The 17,152-nt window shown below is 44.5% G+C and overlaps 1 protein-coding gene across 3 annotated transcripts; it reads left to right on the top strand.

The window, feature by feature from the left end:
• PLIN2 (perilipin 2) lies at nt 1-16,884 on the top strand. 3 transcript variants are annotated; one of them, XM_078061272.1, is made up of 9 exons: nt 1-123; nt 1,304-1,355; nt 1,440-1,635; nt 3,048-3,130; nt 3,906-4,191; nt 5,045-5,226; nt 6,681-6,815; nt 7,518-7,808; nt 16,467-16,884. In XM_078061272.1, exons 2-9 carry the CDS (start codon nt 1,326-1,328, stop codon nt 16,605-16,607), a joined length of 1,344 nt encoding a protein of 447 aa, XP_077917398.1. In that variant the 5' UTR covers nt 1-123; nt 1,304-1,325; the 3' UTR covers nt 16,608-16,884. The 3 variants fall into 3 exon arrangements, with proteins under 3 accessions (XP_077917398.1, XP_077917396.1, XP_077917397.1); XM_078061270.1 differs by having other exon boundaries at nt 17-127; XM_078061271.1 differs by lacking the exon at nt 16,467-16,884 and having other exon boundaries at nt 20-127; nt 7,518-8,390.
• The last annotated feature ends 268 nt before the right edge of the window (nt 16,885-17,152 follow it).

Here is a 17,152-nt window from a genome sequence, read left to right as displayed (position 1 = left end):
GGCCGCCGGTCACGTGCTGCGGAGGCGCGGGCCGGGCGGGGTATATAGGCGGGTCGCCCGCGCCGCCACTTGGAACGCCGCGCGGGACTCGCCGGATCGTGGTCTTTGCGCTGCTGTGGGTCGGTAGGTGCGCGCCCCGCTCCGTGCGCCGCGGGCTGGCGTGGGGTGGGGTGGGGTGGGGTGGGGGCCCGCGGGGCTCCAGGCTGGAACACGGTGGTCCCGGAGCCTGCCCGCCTCGCCGCCTCGGGGCGGTTTCCGGGTCGGGGCTGGGAAGGGGCGGTCTCCCGGGCCTGCGCTGTCCGCCTTTGCTGTCGGCCTTGGAGGCTCTTCTGCCCGCAGCTGCAGTGCGGGTAGAGCTTCTGGGCTTGGGTGCAGGGTAACAGTTTCCATTTGTCCCGCAAGTACGTTACTGGAAAGGAAATGAGCTAGCAAATTATGGGGTTCCAGCGACAGCGAGGCTGTGGGTACTGGCGCCTGACTTGCGCCCTAAGAAGGGCTCTTACTCATTTCCTGTAGCACTGGGACCCTCGGCGGCCGGAGGGTGAGCTGCCCGGCTCTAAAGTGGCGGACAGCGGGCTGTGCAGGTTCTTCCTTCCCACTCTGCGGCTTAGCAGTGAGGCAGTTTTATGTGCGTGGATTCGGGTCGTTGGAGGCGCTAAATTTCCACTGAAAAGCCTCCTGGGATGTTTCTCGATTCCTCGGAGCTGTTGCGCTTAGTTTCCCCTAGACGAGTTGCAGTCCTTTCCCCAAGGAAGGAATAAATCCCCCCAAAGTGTTTCCACTTGATAGTCCTGTCAAAAATGTCTTCTACTTGAGAGATCTCTCTCTCTCTCTCTTTTTTTTTTTTTTACAGATTTTATTTTTAAGTAATCTCTACACCCAACATGGGGCTTGAACTCACAACCCCCAGATCAAGAGTCTCATGCTCTACTGACTGAGCCAGCCAGGCACCCCTCTCTTTAAATTTTATAATGTGGATTTTAACTTGGTTCCAATGTTTTTGTGAACAGACGTTCCTCTTTGAGAGGCGGTGGACAAATAAGACCAACATCTCAACAATGCAATGTCTTTGCTTTTATCCCCCTCAGACCCTCTTTTCTATTGGAACTTTACCCATAATTTCTGAAAGCCGGCCTCAGAACATGTTTGCCCAGGGCAGAGCTCGGAGCTAGAGGGTGGGGAGAAGTGCAGAAGGCTACCTCATCTTGAATTTTTCTCTTCTTGAAATTCTCATTTACTTGGGTGGGGAGTGAATCTGAGAGAGTCTTATCCTGGTGTCCTGAAATCAGTTTCTCTTCCACAGATTTCTTTCTCCAAGAAGAAAAATGGTATCTGTTGCAGTTGATCCACAACCGGTATGAATTTTAAATACGGTTTCTTGATCCCTTTCCCTCCCTGTCTGTTTTGAAGGAGTTAACACTTGCCCTGCTTGGTTGCAGAGTGTGGTGACTCGGGTAGTCAACCTACCGTTGGTGAGCTCCACGTACGACCTCGTGTCCTCGGCTTACATCAGTACGAAGGATCAGTATCCGTGCTTGAAGTCTGTGTGCGAGATGGCAGAGAAGGGTGTGAAGACCATCACTTCCATGGCTGTGATGAGTGCTCTGCCCATCATCCAGAAGCTGGAACCACAGAGTGAGTTCTGATTTTTTTTTAAAGATTTATTTATTTATTTGACAGAGAGAGACAGCAGAGAGACACAGCGAGAGAGGGAACAAGCACGGGGAGTGGGAGGGGGAGGAGGAGGCTTCCCGCTGAGCAGGGAGCGCGATGCGGGGCTTGATCCCAGGACCCAGGGATCACAACCTGAGCTGAAGGCAGATGCTTAACGACTGAGCCATCCAGGCGCCCCTCATGACCTATTTTCAAAAGTAACATCTTTGAGGGGCGCCTGGGTGGCTCAGTTGGTTAAGCCACTGCCTTTGGCTCAGGTCATGATCCTGGAGTCCCGGGATCGAGTCCCTGCTCAGCAGGGGGAGTCTCCTTCTCCCTCTGACCCTCCCCCCTCTCATGCTCTCTCTTTCTCTCATTCTGTCTCTCAAAGTCTTAAAAAAAAAAAGTAACATTTTTGAGATGCAATTAACACACCATACCATTCACCCACTTAAAGTGTACTCAAGTATCTTTACAACTGATTTTAGAACCTTTTCATCACCTCGGAAAGGAACCTCCTACCGGTTTCTGTTTAAGATGATGAAAAAGTTCTGGAAGTAATAGGGTGATAATTGCACATCATTGTGAATGAACTTAATGCCACTGAATTAGGCATTTTATATACCTAGGAGTGGGATTGCTGAGTCCTCTAAGAACCACGTAAGCTTCTGAGGCACTGCCAGACTGTTTTCCAAAGCAGCTGCACCATTTTACATTCCCCCCAGCAGCGTATGAAGGGTTCCATGTCTTCATGTTATTAACTGCTTTTGAGTAAAGGTTTAAATCATTCCTCTAAATGGTTAGATCATGGACTTTCAGGACTATAAGGAACCTTTAGAGACCGGTTTTCCAGTTCTGCTCCTTCCCAGATGAACTTGGTATTAGCGCTTGGGTCAGTCATCATTGGAAGGGAAGCTTAGACTAAAAACTGCGCTTGCTGGGCAGATCCAGGGTGCTGTTAGCATACTGTTCGCTGGTGACAAACCAAAATACGCTGCCACTTACGGGATTAAGTGTAGGTAGGGATTAAACTGGAGTGGCAATGCTAATTTTGAGAGTTTTCGGTTACCTCACTCCCGGAATGATGGTTCAGGTGAAGCCTGGCTTCTCTTGGCATTAACCTTAGATACCAGTTGATGAGGAAGAAGCTGCCTAGCCAGCTTCCTACCTGGCCTGTCACAGCCTCGCTGCTCCCTCCCACCCCCTTATTTCCCTGTCAGTAGAAGACAGTTGCCAGCAACCTGCTGCTGAGCTAGAAACACTAGGCAATGCATTGTGTAGTAAATGAAGATCAACATTCTTGCTATTCTTTAAGGCCAAAGGTTCAAGGTCTAATGTAGTATGTATTCATTCGTATCTGCACTTAACATTTTCCCCGTTTGTGATTCTTCTAGTTGCGGTGGCCAATACCTATGCTTGTAAGGGGCTGGACAGGATTGAGGAGAAACTGCCTATTCTGAATCAGTCAACAAACCAGGTGAGCCTGCGCAGAGTGCTAAGGCTTGCCCCCGCACACGTCTTCATGGTCTGTTGGGCACAGGCTGTGCGTATCATAAACAGAACTGTTCTCTCCTCCTGGACGTAGTTTTGGAAAGGCCACTCCCTTACTTGCCGAATTATCGTCAGGTTTTGTTTGAGACGCAGAGATGAACTAGCCACTTTTGGGCTATAATGCTTATGGTCTGATCTTTATTAATTTGTGGTTTTGCCTCTGTAGATGATATTGCTCTCACAAATAGCTGATTCCCATGTGGCATTAGAGAAATGTAGACGTGGTGTTTAGAATCTTTTCTCACTTGGTATCTGAGAGCACATCCAGTAGGAGGGAGAATAACGTCTCTGCCCCTGTGTTGGCCTTGTGGGGCTGTGTGCATCGGGCCAGCTGGGCATGGTACCTCTGTGTCTGCTCATAGGCATGCGTGAGCTACTCTCGCTATAAGCACGTCAGCATGGAAAATGCCATTCTTTTCTACGGTACTCCTTCTGCCTTATTAACACATTCACCTGGTTTAAAAAAATACTAAAACAAGTTTTACATCATTTTACCTCATTTGCTCCTCCAACGACCCTTGAGTGGTGGCAGAGAAGCTGCTAAGGAAATTGAGGCTTATCAACTCTTAGTGACTCGCCCAAGACCTAAAGCTAGAGAGTGACAGGGCCAGATTGCTTCCTTAGCACTTCAGCGAGGCTGCCTTAGTTAATACTTAGCCTGTACTGCTCCTCAGCCAAGCAGTGTGTTTTTCCATTTGTAGGTTGTTGCCAACGCCAGAGGCGCTGTGACCGGGGCAAAAGATGCTGTGACAACTGCTGTGACCGGGGCCAAGGATTCCATGGCCGGCACCATCACTGGGGTGATGGACAAGACCAAAGGAGCGGTGACTGGCAGTGTGGAGAGGACCAAGACTGTGGTCAGTGGCAGCATTAACACAGTCTTGGGAAGTCGGATGATGCAGCTGGTGAGCAATGGAGTAGAAAATGCGCTCACCAGATCAGAGTTGCTGGTGGACCGGTACCTCCCTCTCACGGAGAAAGAACTAGGTAACTGGGAGCGCCCGGGTGACTCGGTTGGTTAGGCGTCCGCCTTCGGCTCAGGCTGTGATCCCGGGGTCCTGGGATCCAGCCCCACACCAGGCTCCCTGCTGAGCGGAGTCTGCTGCTCCCTCTCCCTCTGTGATCTTGCTCTCGCTCACTCTCAAATAAGTAAATAAAATCTTTTTTTTTTTTTTTAAAGAACTAGGTAATTGGATTTTTGTCTTGAACTAATGGTTTATATCTTAAAGCAGTCTTTTAAAACCGCTTCATTGAGATCTACTTCATATGCCATAAAAGTCACCTGTTTGATTCTGAGTTAGAGTTGCCCAGCCATCACCACAATCCAGTGGTGCAACGTTTCTGTCATGCCGGAAGACCCTTTGTGGCTGCTCGTAGTCAGTCTCCCTGTCCTTTCCCGGGCAACCACTAATCTTTCTATCTCTGTAGACTTTCTCCTAAAGCAATCTTAAGTTTCACATTGAATTCTGCATAGTAAGTTTGGAAACCTTGGGGAGAAATGAACTGAGAGAAATTTTCTATAAATACATTGTCTTTAATGGGCTGCTTTACAGAAAATCGTGAAACATTCAGTGCCTACCGTGTGCCAAATCCGGTGTGGCCCAAGAAGCTCACTCGAACGGATTGAGACCTGTGTGGATAAAAATGTCAGATGCAGTGATACGTGTGCGTTGGGTGGTCAAGCCCAGCAGCAGGCAGGAGCTGTCTTGGGCAAATGAGAACATAATTGCTAGGTGGGTGGGTAGAATCGACCAGGTAAGATCCAGGTTAGAGGCCAGGCCTCATCAGTTCTAGCTGGGATCCCTTATGTTTTTTTGTCCCTTTTTTCCCCTAATTTCAGAAAAAGAAGCAAAAAAAGTTGAAGGGTTTGATATAGTTCAGAAGCCAAGTTACTACGTTAGACTGGGATCCCTGTCTACCAAGCTCCGCGCACGTGCCTACCAGCAGGCTCTCAGCAGGGTTAAAGAAGCCAAGCAGAAAAGCCAAGAGACCATTTCTCAGCTCCATTCCACTGTTAATCTGGTGAGTAAAACTTCATTTAAAGGTAGCTAAAGTGAGTTCATTTATCTCAAGGGCTGAGAGTAAATGTAGTCATGAAATCCAAGAATTTTATTTTTTTTATTTTTAAGATGTATTTATTTTATTTTGTTTTATTTTTTTAATTTTATTATGTTAGTCACCATACAGTACATCATTGGTTTTTGATGTGGTGATCCACGATCCATTGTTTTCGTATAACACCCAGTGCTCCATGCAGTACGTGCCCTCCTTAATACCCATCACCGGGCTAGCCAATCCCACCTCCCCGCTCCCCTCTAAAACCCTGTTTGTTTCTCAGAGTCTGTAGTCTCTCATGGTTCGTCTCTCCCTCCAGTTCCCCCCCCCATTTTTCCCTTCCTTCTCCTAATGTCCTCCATGCTATTCCTCGTGTTCCACAAATAAGTGAAACCATATGATAATTGACTTTCTCTGCTTGACTTATTTCACTTGGCATAATGTCCTCCAGTCCCATCCATGTTGATGTAAAAGTTGGGTATTCATCCTTTCTGATGGCTGAGTAATATTCCATTGTATATATGGACCACATCTTCTTTATCCATTCATCTGTTGAAGGGCATCTTGGCTCTTTCCACAGTTTGGCTGTTGTGGACAGAAATCCAAGAATTTTAATCTTAATGAAAAACCCAGTAGAGAAATGGGCAAAGAGTACATAAACAACTCACAGAAAAGCGAGTATAGATAGCTGAACCCTAGGAAGCAATGTTAGTCTCACTGTGAGGGGCCCGATTACAGATGTTTCTCTTGGCCTCTCACACTGGCAAAGCTTGATGGCTTGATGCTGTGGGTAATGAGGTAGGGAAAGAGGTATGCATGTACTTGTGCACTTCTGGGGGATACAGGGACAGTTCTGGGCAAATTACAAACACTTCTATGCCTTCAGCTGTTTTATTTTTGGAAATGTTTCCTGTCGACACTTAAAGAAGTTCAGAGTTGCAAAACCCTATAAGCAATGCCTGTCAAGTAATAGGAAACTAAATTGCTACATCATAAGAGAGCTATTGTGTAGCCGTTGAAGTTGCCAAGTTACAGAATAGTATGTATTGTACTGCCATTAGAAACTGGTGTCTTCTTGGAAAGACCTAGCTGGCAACAGGGAAGAGGAGGTTTTAATTCCTTTTCCTTTTGTCATTTTATCTTCTGTGAATATACGTATTAAATTTGAGTTGCCTTACCTGTGCTAAACCGGAGGTAAATTTGGAGACTGTGGTTTAATAGTTAAATAGAGGCAGTAAAGAACTACGATTACTTGGCTGATATACAAAAAACAATAACAACATGGATAGCAGAGGTCTCTCCTTAAACTCTCATGGAAATTCTTGTTTTTTATATTACCTGATTGATGTCCTAGATCTGAGAACAGGCTAACTTGAATGTCTGACTGGTTTGTTCCTTTGTGTTATCTCATTGTGTTCTAGATTGAATTTGCCAGGAAGAATGTGCATAGTGCCAACCAGAAAATTCAAGGTGCTCAGGATAAGTTCTATCTCTCCTGGGTGGAGTGGAAGAGGAGCGTTGGCTATGATGATACAGATGAGTCCCACTGTGCTGAGGTAAGACATTGGAGACAGAGTCCTCCCCTGTGGTTTCTGAGGATGTTCTTACCAAATTTTTCATTTCCATTTTCCCATTATTCCTCAGAATACTCTTCTCTATCAAAAGTTTGAACAGTACTGTGTACCCAGGTTAAGTGACAGAAAACCAAAACGTGCAGACACACGTGTTGCCCGTACGTGTGGCAGTAATAACCTACAGACACACGTATTGCCCGTAACAATACTACTGAGTGAGAAACATGGGCCTTGCCCTCCTACTGGCTGCAGATCGGACTAACGGGGGATACCAGCATTTGTACTGCTTTTTGACAGCATCAGTACAGTTGCCATGAGAATACATAGGACAGGAACCCAGCTCAGCCTTAGAGTAAGGATGGATGAGTCAGATGGCGTCCTGGGAGAGCTCCGTGCTAGGCTGAGATCTGCTGGGTGAATAAACTAGGTGAAAGGGCACTAATGTTCCAGACAGAACAGTAGCACGCTGTGGTCTTGGAAGGTGGTTCTTTGGGTTCCAACAGCTAGTATGTGTATCCCTGAAAAGTGCGTAATACTGCTCTCCTCAGGGTTCTTAAGAGGATTTTTAAAAGTCAAAGAATCCACGTACGCAGTAGACACATAACCGGTTTACTGTAATTGAACTGATTTGTTAAATAGCACTGTTGGATCCACGGCTGATTTTTCAACTCGTTCTGTTTTTAGCACATCGAGTCACGTACTCTTGCTATTGCACGCAGCCTGACTCAGCAGCTCCAGACCACGTGCTACAGCCTGCTGTCCAATGTCCAGGGGTTACCACAGAACATCCAAGATCAGGCCAGTCACCTGGGGGTGATGGCCGGTGACATCTACTCAGTGTTCCGCAATGCTGCCTCCTTCAGGGAAGTGTCTGACGGCCTCCTCACTTCCAGCAAGGGGCAGCTGCAGAAAATGAAGGAGTCTTTAGATGATGTGATGGATTATCTTGTTAACAACACGCCTCTCAACTGGCTGGTAGGTCCCTTTTACCCGCAGCTGACCGAGTCTCAGAATGCTCAGGACCAAGGTGCACAGAAGGACACAAGCAGTCCGGAGGCCCAGCAGCCTGAGCACAGAACCCGTTAGAGCTGTCCTTGTCACCAGGACGGGGTGTGGCCAGCCGGAGGAGACTTTCTGTGATGTTGAAATTAACCTGCTAGACAACTCTGAATTGGGGAAGCAGCTAGCTAGAGAAAAGGTCCTCAGTTGTAGTCATTTCTACCTGGATTAAGAGCTTTACAGTGTTTGGCATTAGCAGATGAGCTCTGCTTTTTTCCTGGCTGGTAAGAAAAGAATGCTAGGTTGGTCAGAGCCTGGCCAGGACTCCCAGAAAGTTTCCCTGCATTTATGGCGTCATCCATTGTTACCACTGTTGCTGTTCGTTTGTCTTGAATAAAAAACAACTTCCTGTGGGCTGTGGTGTGGGCTGGTGTCTGCTCCCATTTGGTCCTGTCACCGGTTGGTCGCACAGAGCATGCCTGTACAACTTTTTTTTTTTTCATGAAGGAATGCGCCCTATGAATTCAATAAAATTCACTGCAGAATAGATCAACTTTATGCTGTGTGTTCCATGTGCTTTTGTGTGTTGCTTTCATAGAGCTGCTTGGCTTGCGTGACAGGGTTATTAATACACATAACGTGAATTCCAACCGGCCCTCTGGGGGATTTGGCAGAGCAATGCATTGGAAGGCTAGTGCTAAGAATGGAGTGTTTGATAACAGGTTTTCAACAAAATAAAGCTAATGTGCGTACAGGAATTTTTACGAGGTGGCAGTTAACTGCCTTTATCTCTCCATTTATTTTTTTTTTTTAATTTTTAAAAAAGATTCTATTTATTTGAGAGAGCATGAGCGGGGTGAGGGGCAGAGGGAGAAGCAGACTCCCTGCTGAGCAGGGAGCCCGATGCGGGACTCGATCCTGGGATCATGACCTGAGCCGAAGGCAGATGCTTAACTGACTGAGCCACCCAGGCGCCCTTTTTATCGCTTCATTTGCTCAACCTCTTGAGAGGGGGTTTTAAGCCAGTAGAATGCTGCTCGTGGCCGACTGCCTTGCTGAATGGGAGTCAAAACTGAAAGGAAGCAAGTGATAACGTGATAGAACTAACAAGTTTCCCGTAAAGGTAGCAAGCCTTTCTTGCTAAAGGGCTGTTGAAAGTGTGAGCCCTGAACTGCAACTAGCCAGTGTCCATTCTCAGCTGGACTTGACTTGCTGTGTTGCCGCTTTGGGAGAAAGTCACACTAGTTGGTGAGATACCTTTAGAAGACCAGGTGAGAGTAATTAGAAAGACTTTGGACCCTCTGTAGGAAAAGCTTAACTTCCTCCCTAGGGTGAGTTCAGACTTCAGCCCCTCAATGTTGGTCAGCTCGGGAGGAAATTCCACGAATCTTACGACAAAACTGCAGTGTGCCGAACTGTTTGAAAAACAACTTAGAACTTGTAAAGTAGAGCTGCATGCTTCTAGCCGTTCCTGCTAAATTAAGGTTAGCAAGGCTGCCCTTCGGCAGAACTGAAGTTTAAGATCTGTCCCCCCCCTTTCTACCCAGGTTCCCCCCTTCTCCCCCAAAAAACAAACAGCATATAACTACAGCTTTGATGTGAGACCTATCAAAGCTTATGAAGTTACAGAACTAAATTTTTGCCCTTTAACTCCAGGAATCCTCAAGCAGATGAATTGGAAGGGAGGGACTGAGATGCTTGAAGCCAGGGGGCATCTGGTTTCTGGGAAGGTGGACTGCCATGATTCGTGGGCTTCTAGGATGGAACCTATCCATTCACATGCCTGTCTGCTCCCAGTAACTGGCATTTTCTAGAGCAACTGCCTCTTAACTTTACTATTCCTTAAAAAATTTTTTTTAAATTTCTGAATCCAAGTTGAACATGACCTTGCCCCTCTGCCTCAAAACTGCAAGGCTTGTATCTTGTGCTTTATTTTAATTGGTTGGAAAATCACATACCCTAGCCTATACATACTTTCTTAATCCCAAACAAACTTGGGTTTCCCCATCGTAAAAGTTGTAGTGCCAACTGAATTGCTTAAGAAAATGAGACTGTTCTCAAAGCTATTCTTTATGAGCCAGACAGAATATAAAGACTACTCTTAGCTTCCAGAAGAACACCACTAGCCCTCATTTTTTTGCCACGAGCTTTGTGCACTTGTGGTTTTGTCTGTCCTTGTGTCTTGAGTCTGTGCCTATGTGCATTCCATTCTGTTGTCAACATCAACATGTCTCAAAATCGTGTTCTTGCTTCTTACAGCTTTATTGTTGCATATACTGGCAGTTTCGGTTTAACAGACTTTCTCCCAAGGAGAACAATTTTTGTGAGGAAAAAAAGCTGACTAAACACAGTAACTATGGAGGGTTTTTAAACATTTGGCTGCATGAAGGCTGGCATGGCATGCTTGAGTGTTCAAAGATGATTTTTTCTTTCCATGCAATAATAATAATAACATGGACTCTGGTTAGTTCTGGGTAAAAAAATCAAAGGAACATGGTGTACTAGCCATGAATCCTTTAACCTTAGCTTTCTCATCTGTAATGTAAAATTAGTGATGCTTTCACAGATGGAAGTGAAGTGTTTGAGGATGGGATGTCTTTTTCTGTTTTGCACTTAGAGGCATGGGGACACCATCTGTGGGGCAGTGACATAAAGTATCTTTAACTTGCCAGTCCAGGTGTAAGCACATAATATCAGGTCATGATTAGGGAAATAAATCCACTTTGATAAGGCATTAACAGATACTGAAAAGCTAATGAAGTGAAAAAGAAAAAACTGAAATTTGGTCTATCTGAGCTATCCCTTTTATTTATTTGAGATAATGAGAGAGAGGGCATGAGCGGGGGGCAGAGGGAGAGGGAGAAGCAGGCTTCCCGCCGAGCAAGGAGCCCGATGTAGGGCTCGATCCCAGGATCCCTGGGATCGTGACCTGAGCCGAAGGCAGGCACTTAACTGACTGAGCCACCCAAGTGCCCCTGAGCTGTCCCTCTTAGAATACCATTTAGCTCATGGGGCTGGCTGGTGAGGGAAGGAGGAATACAGAGCAGGATAGATATTTGTGCATAAATCTTTAAGAAATGAAGTCTAAATGATGCCTGGAAGAGTAGATGTGGGGGTGTGGAAAGGAGGGCCCCTTGCCAGCCTGATCTCCCCGGGCTGTCATGGACTTGGGACTGCGCCAGCTCCATGAGTGACCTAGCATTGAGGTCTGCATGGATGATGGTCTTGTGAGATGTGTAGGTAGCTACATTAAAAAATTATTTAATTCAGTATTTGAGTTTCTAATAGTATAAAGTATGAACTCTGCCCCGAGGAGAATGGAAAGACCAGAAATTTTCCTCAAGAGATGTTTATAGTCTTAGGGGAAGCTTGTTGATGAATATTCAAGTAATATCCAGGTATAGAACACCACTTGTCCCTCACTCTGGCCCCAGGCTGCTAATTTAAAGATTCCCTACCTTTATTACAAAATTAACCTGCAAAATACTACACTTCAGCATGAAGCAGTATAGGAATGGCAGGGCAACAATGTGGGTTTTCAGTTTTATTGACCAAAGCAAAAGAGAATGCTAACTTAAGGGATATTTCCTGTGTGTGTGTGGGGGGGGGGGGGAGTTCTAATGTCTTCTAGAACTTAAAGTGAGGAAAGTAGTGGACAGTGTTGCTAACTGAGACTTTACAAAAATAATGAAGAGACTACCTGGTACCTTTATGTAGATAATGATGGAGAAATAGTTACCACTTCAATTATGTTTTCATTTCTCTTGGGTGTATCCATGAGAGTGGAATTGTGAGTGGGTCATATAGTCACTGTGTCTAATTGAGGAACTGCCAAACTGTTTTCCACAGTGGCTGCAGCATCTTACGTGCCTACCAGCAAGGTATGGGGATTCTGATTTCTCCACACCTTCACCAACACTTGGTGAAGCCAACTTTTTTTTTATTTTTTAATTTTTTATTCTATTTATTTATTTGAGAGAGAGAGAGTGAGAGCAGGAGCAGGGTGAGGGGCAGAGGGAGGAGCAGAGTCCCCACCAAGCAGGGAGCCCGACGTGGACTTGATCCCAGGACTCTAACCATTTAAATGAAAATTTAGGGGGCGCCTGAGTGGCTCAGTCGTTAAGCGCCTGCCTTCGGCTCAGGTCATGATCCCAGAGTCCTGGGATCGAGCCCCGCATCAGGCTCCCTGCTCCGCGGGAAGCCTGCTTCTCCCCTCCCACTCCCTCTGCTTGTGTTCCCTCTCTCGCTGTGTCTCTCTCTGTCAAATAAATAAATAAAATCTTTAAAAAAAAAAAAAAAAAAAAAAATGAAAATTTAGCATTAAAAAGAGTAGATGTTGTTTTATCTACTCTACACAGGCTAGGGCACAGGAAAACTCAGGTAAGGAGGTAGCTCAGGTATCTATCAGACTGACTCCATTTATAAAATAGCCGTAGTGAACTGTCTGCATGGATAACCTCACATCAGGGATCGTTCTCCTGTCCTCTCTGTCTATGCCAGGGATTATCAACTGGAAAGATTGATAAAATGCAGATTCCTGGGTTCCACATCCAGAGAATCTGTTTACTACGTCTGGTGGTAGTACCAGGCATCTGCACTTTTTAAAAGCATCCCTTTTAAAAAAATAAAAACAAACAAAAAACAACCTAAAAGCATCTCTTTAAAAAAAAAGCATCATCCCTAGTGATTCTACCGCAGGTGGTCTACTGACTACTCTTTTTTTTAAAGATTTTATTTATTTATTTGACAGAGAGACACAGCGAGAGAGGGAACACAAGCAGGGGGAGTGGGAGAGGGAGAAGCAGGCTTCCCACGGAGCAGGGAGCCCGATGCGGGGCTCGATCCCAGGACCCTGAGATCATGACCTGAGCCGAAGGCAGACGCTTAACCGACTGAGCCACCCAGGCGCCCCTCTACTGACTACTCTTAAGAGAAGCAAAGGAAACAGGAAACTACTTTAACCTGAGACAAAAATAGGACTAGGGTTACCTATAGTCCCTTCTCTCCAAATAAGAACCTCAGTGTGGGTTCCATAAAGTGTCCTAAGACCTACTCTTGATTTACCTGCTCAAATGAATGGAATACACAGAAGCTAGCAATGACTAGTTGAATGGTGTGCAATGGATACCAAGAATCACTTTAATTTTGTTGGGATCACTGCCAACCTGCTTCCTATGCTGAGAGTTCTAGCCACTTCCACAGACTTATTAGCTAAGGACAAAGCATCAGGGTACTTTCTAGAGGGTGTTTCTACAGCAGGGAAGGGGATGTGCACCAGGAGATAGTACTCAACTGTACCAAACTGTTCAAGTAAAGCAGAACCAAGATGCTCCTGGCTCTCTAGCTTGTAAGCACATCAACAAGCCGCCTATGCAATCTAGTATGGATGGTGAGATGTTTCTGCTAAATTAAACCCTCACCAGGGTTTACCGTACATATTTGGTGTTAGAACTAATCGTTACCTCTTGCATGATCCTTTCATAGCCCTATATATCAAATTACTTTTAACTAACAAATTTCAGTTTTTATTTTCACTTCATTAGTACTTCAATACTTATTCTATTTCAAAATAAATCAATTTTCCCAATTCTGTGTCATGTTTATCAGCACTGCATGCTCACCTTTACCAGCAAGTTACATTCCCACAGATGATGTTTTTATTTATTTATTTTTTAAGATTTATTTATTAATTTTGAGAGAGAGAGAGGGAAAGCACATGTACAGGGTGGGGAGAGGGCGAGGGAGAGAGAATCTCTAACAGACTCCCTACTGAGCACCAAGCTGACCCCAGGCTCCATCCCAGGACCCCGAGATCATGACTTGAGCTGGAATCAAGAGTCAGACATTTAACTGACTCAGCCACCCAGGTGTGCCAATGTTTTTATTTCTGTAATAGTCTCACCTATCCAGGGCCCCAGGCCACCAGTAGGCCACCTTGAGGCAAATTAGAAAATGGCACCTATCCTCAATATGTGTAGCGCCACCTGCTGGAAAGTTGTTATAGTAAATATGGGAATCAATGAAGTGTGATGAGCAACCAGCAAAAGGTACACAGGGTCACAGGAATCCTAGCATGGTCACTTGGTTTTCTTGAAAAGGATGTGTTGCTGGCTTCCTGTCCTTTCAGGGAGGGACTGTAGTTATCTCATTAATTTCATAGTAAGTATCTGATTCTGAGTTTGGCCTCTATCCCTGAGGGGGCATTCTCTGTAAGAGACTCCTAACACTCAATGGTCCAGACTACACTCGTTCATGTCAATGAAAAAGGGATTTATTTTATAGATGTGTGAAATGATTTATCTTGTGCCACATTTGTAAAAAACCTCGTGTAGATGGTCAGGTACAACCACGACATTTTCCGTTAAACTCACCTTGGAAACTTGGTGGACTGTGACTACCTCTTGGTTGCCCCACCCTCTATTTTATTCATAGCCACCAAGTAGGTTTTGCTGATAGCCAGGAACTTAATAGAAATTAGACACTCTGGATCATTCTGAATTTCTGGAAGGGGAATTATTCATATGGCTCTTCTAAAGCATCTCAGGTACTAGAGGGATTTTTTTTTTTTTACGTTAGTGCTGAAAACTTTTCTCCTAAAATTTTGAGAGTGGGATCACCAACCTTCTGCAAAAAATTCTGCTTTAGGCCAACAGTTACCTAGCCTATAGGTGACTTTGGAGGGTGTGTGTGTGTGTGTGTTTGTGTTGGTCTTTAAGGAACTAATGAAAATAAAACCTACTGTTTCTTGAGCACATTTTACAAGTTAGGCTCATTCTACCTTCATTCTTCATCTGTAACCAAATGAATTAGGTATTTTCCTCACGTGAGAGGTAAGGAACAGGTTGAAAAGAGAGGTGGTAGGATGGGGATTTAGTTTGATGTCTACTGATGTCAAAGGGCAAGTATTTTTTCTGCTCTAGCACTTTTTTTTTAGGATTTTATTTATTTATTAGAGAGAGAGAGAGAGAGCACAAGCAGGGGGAGTGGCAGGCAGAGAGAGAAGCAGGCTTCCTGCTGAGCAGGGAGCCCAATGCAGGGCTCCATCTCAGGACCCTGGGATCATGACCTGAGCCAAAGGCAGCCATTTACCCGACTGAGCCACCCAGGTGCCCCCCCTAGCACTCTCTGATAGGAGAAAGCTGCAGCTTGCCTCCTTGTTTGGGGACCCAAAATTTCTCTGCCTCAATCTTCTTGTGTTGTAGCTTCCTGTTCTATTGCATATTTGTTAAAAACAAATAAACTGATATTGGATGTTAAAACATAAATTAGTAGAGATAGTTCAGAAGAGAGAAAGTCAGGCATATCTTTTAACTAATAAGGCTAAACTTGCAATAGTTGGCTTGTCTGGCTGATGTTCTGAATGAATTTGTAAAAGCATTATTGGCTTTTGTGGATGTCAGGTTGCATTGAATATTTGCAAAGTCAACATCCATAAATAGCTAGAATGCAGTTAGATCTGCCCAAACTGAGAGCCTCAGAACAAATGGTAGAAGTTTGTACTCAGACAAGACATTTCTCTGAGCACCTGAGTTAGTAGGGAAAAGTACAATAAACAAGATTCCCTCTTATTGTCTGTTTTTCCTCTTGTTTTTTTACTATTTAATTGTGAGATATACACCACATCACATTTACCATTTTAGCCATTCTTAAGCAGACAATTCCACGGCATTAGGTACCTTCACCATGTTGTGCCATCATTACCACTTAACGTTTCTAGAACTTAATCGTACCAAGCATAACTCTTACCTATTAAACAATGACTCCTCATTCCTTCCCCTCTGTCTGTGTTTTGATGCATTTTTGTTGTTAGTTATTTTGCCTCTGTTAGGGGATTAGCTAACCTTTTTCTCTGCTGTCAAGCTTCCAGCCTTTAGTAATTTATTAGACTTCACTAATTTTCTGCTTCTAATCTGCTGTTGGCTAGGAAACATCACTTAGCTTATCAGATTTTCAGGTAAAGGAAGAGTTAATAGAACTTCTTATCCCTGAAAGCCTTGCCTCTGCAGAGAATACTAGGACTCTGTGATGGCTACTTCAACTATTAAAAGACCTTTTCCTTCCTCAGTTCCTAGACATTTCCCAAAGGTTTTATGTTTGTAAGTCAGACTTATAAGAACAGTGGAGCATTACTGTTTTTAATAGAATAGTAGATTAATAGATGAATAACCAGAAAGGCTTGATATTTTGTATTTTCAAAAAAGCTTTCAGGGGCGCCTGGGGGGCTCAGTCGTTAAGTGTCCGCCTTCGGCTTGGGTCATGGTCCCAGGGTCTGGGATGGAGCCCTGCATCGGGCTCCCTGCTCCGCAGGAAGCCTGCTTCTCCCTCCCCCACTCCCCCTGCTTGTGTTCCCTCTCTCGCTGTGTCTCTCTCTGTCAAAATAAATAAATAAAATCTTTAAAAAAAAGCGCTTTCATTTGGTAGGTTCCACACTAGTTAGTTTCCTTTCAAAGAGAAATTTCCCTAGTGCTTTTATAGTATGAGTGAATTGTGGGAATAAGACTATAAACACCTTGTCAGAAAGCACGTCTATGGAGAAAGTAAGGTTCATTCACATGCAGTCGTGTCTCCATGAGCTGGACCTGACAGCGCACTTCATTAGTGTTTGCTTTAATATCCAAGATTCTTCTTTTTCAGGCATTTGATTTCACTGCCATAGACTTGACATCTGAGACTGATGAAATTCCAGATATTATAGCTTTGGAAGAAGAGGATGGATCAGATCACTCACATGCTAATGGCCCTGAGTCCTCTCAGGGGAAAACGCTGAATAACTAACAGGAAAATACTCCTTTTGGCTGAATACACAATTCGTGTCACATTAAACTTCATGCTTGCTCATGTGTTTATTCCTGAGGCTTTGGGGATTAATCTCTTGTGGGTTACAATCTTTTTTTTTTTTTTTTTGGCTACTTGGTCTTAATTGTAATGAAACTCCTATTGGTCTAAACTTTTGTAAGAGATCCTAGTCCTGCAGCATATGTAATTTCATGTAATTCTTCAAAATTTAATCATTGAAATGCCTATAATAAAAATTATGCTGTATAATCTTGAATCAGAATGTTTTTCTTTTTTTTTTTAATACTGATGTAGTGGACAATTTTGTTTTTATTTTTGGCCTCCCAGGATGGGGGTGTCTCAGTAGGTCCGCAGGTTAGGGTTTTTTTTTGTTTGTTTGTTTCTCCTAGTCTAGGGGTGGGCATCTGATTGAAAATAGGTCAACTAGGAGAAGTATATCACAATGAGTAAAGACCGTGGGTTCTAATCTTGGCTCTGCCACTTACTAGTTGTGTGACTTTAAACAAGTTACTTAATTTCCTTGT

Source organism: Halichoerus grypus, chromosome 14 (assembly GCF_964656455.1).
Source record: "Halichoerus grypus chromosome 14, mHalGry1.hap1.1, whole genome shotgun sequence".
Classification (NCBI taxonomy): domain Eukaryota; kingdom Metazoa; phylum Chordata; class Mammalia; order Carnivora; family Phocidae; genus Halichoerus; species Halichoerus grypus.
Note: the sequence above shows the minus strand (reverse complement) of the source record. Positions and strands in the feature narration are given on the sequence as shown.

Bases quoted from the DNA above. Each gene is read 5' to 3' on its own strand.
- PLIN2 (XM_078061272.1), top strand. From the start codon at position 1,326: ATGGTATCTGTTGCAGTTGATCCACAACCG. The intron at 1,636-3,047 runs GTGAGTTCTGAT...TGATTCTTCTAG, and splicing joins CCAGAAGCTGGAACCACAGA to TTGCGGTGGCCAATACCTAT. The intron at 4,192-5,044 runs GTAACTGGGAGC...CCCTAATTTCAG, and splicing joins TCTCACGGAGAAAGAACTAG to AAAAAGAAGCAAAAAAAGTT.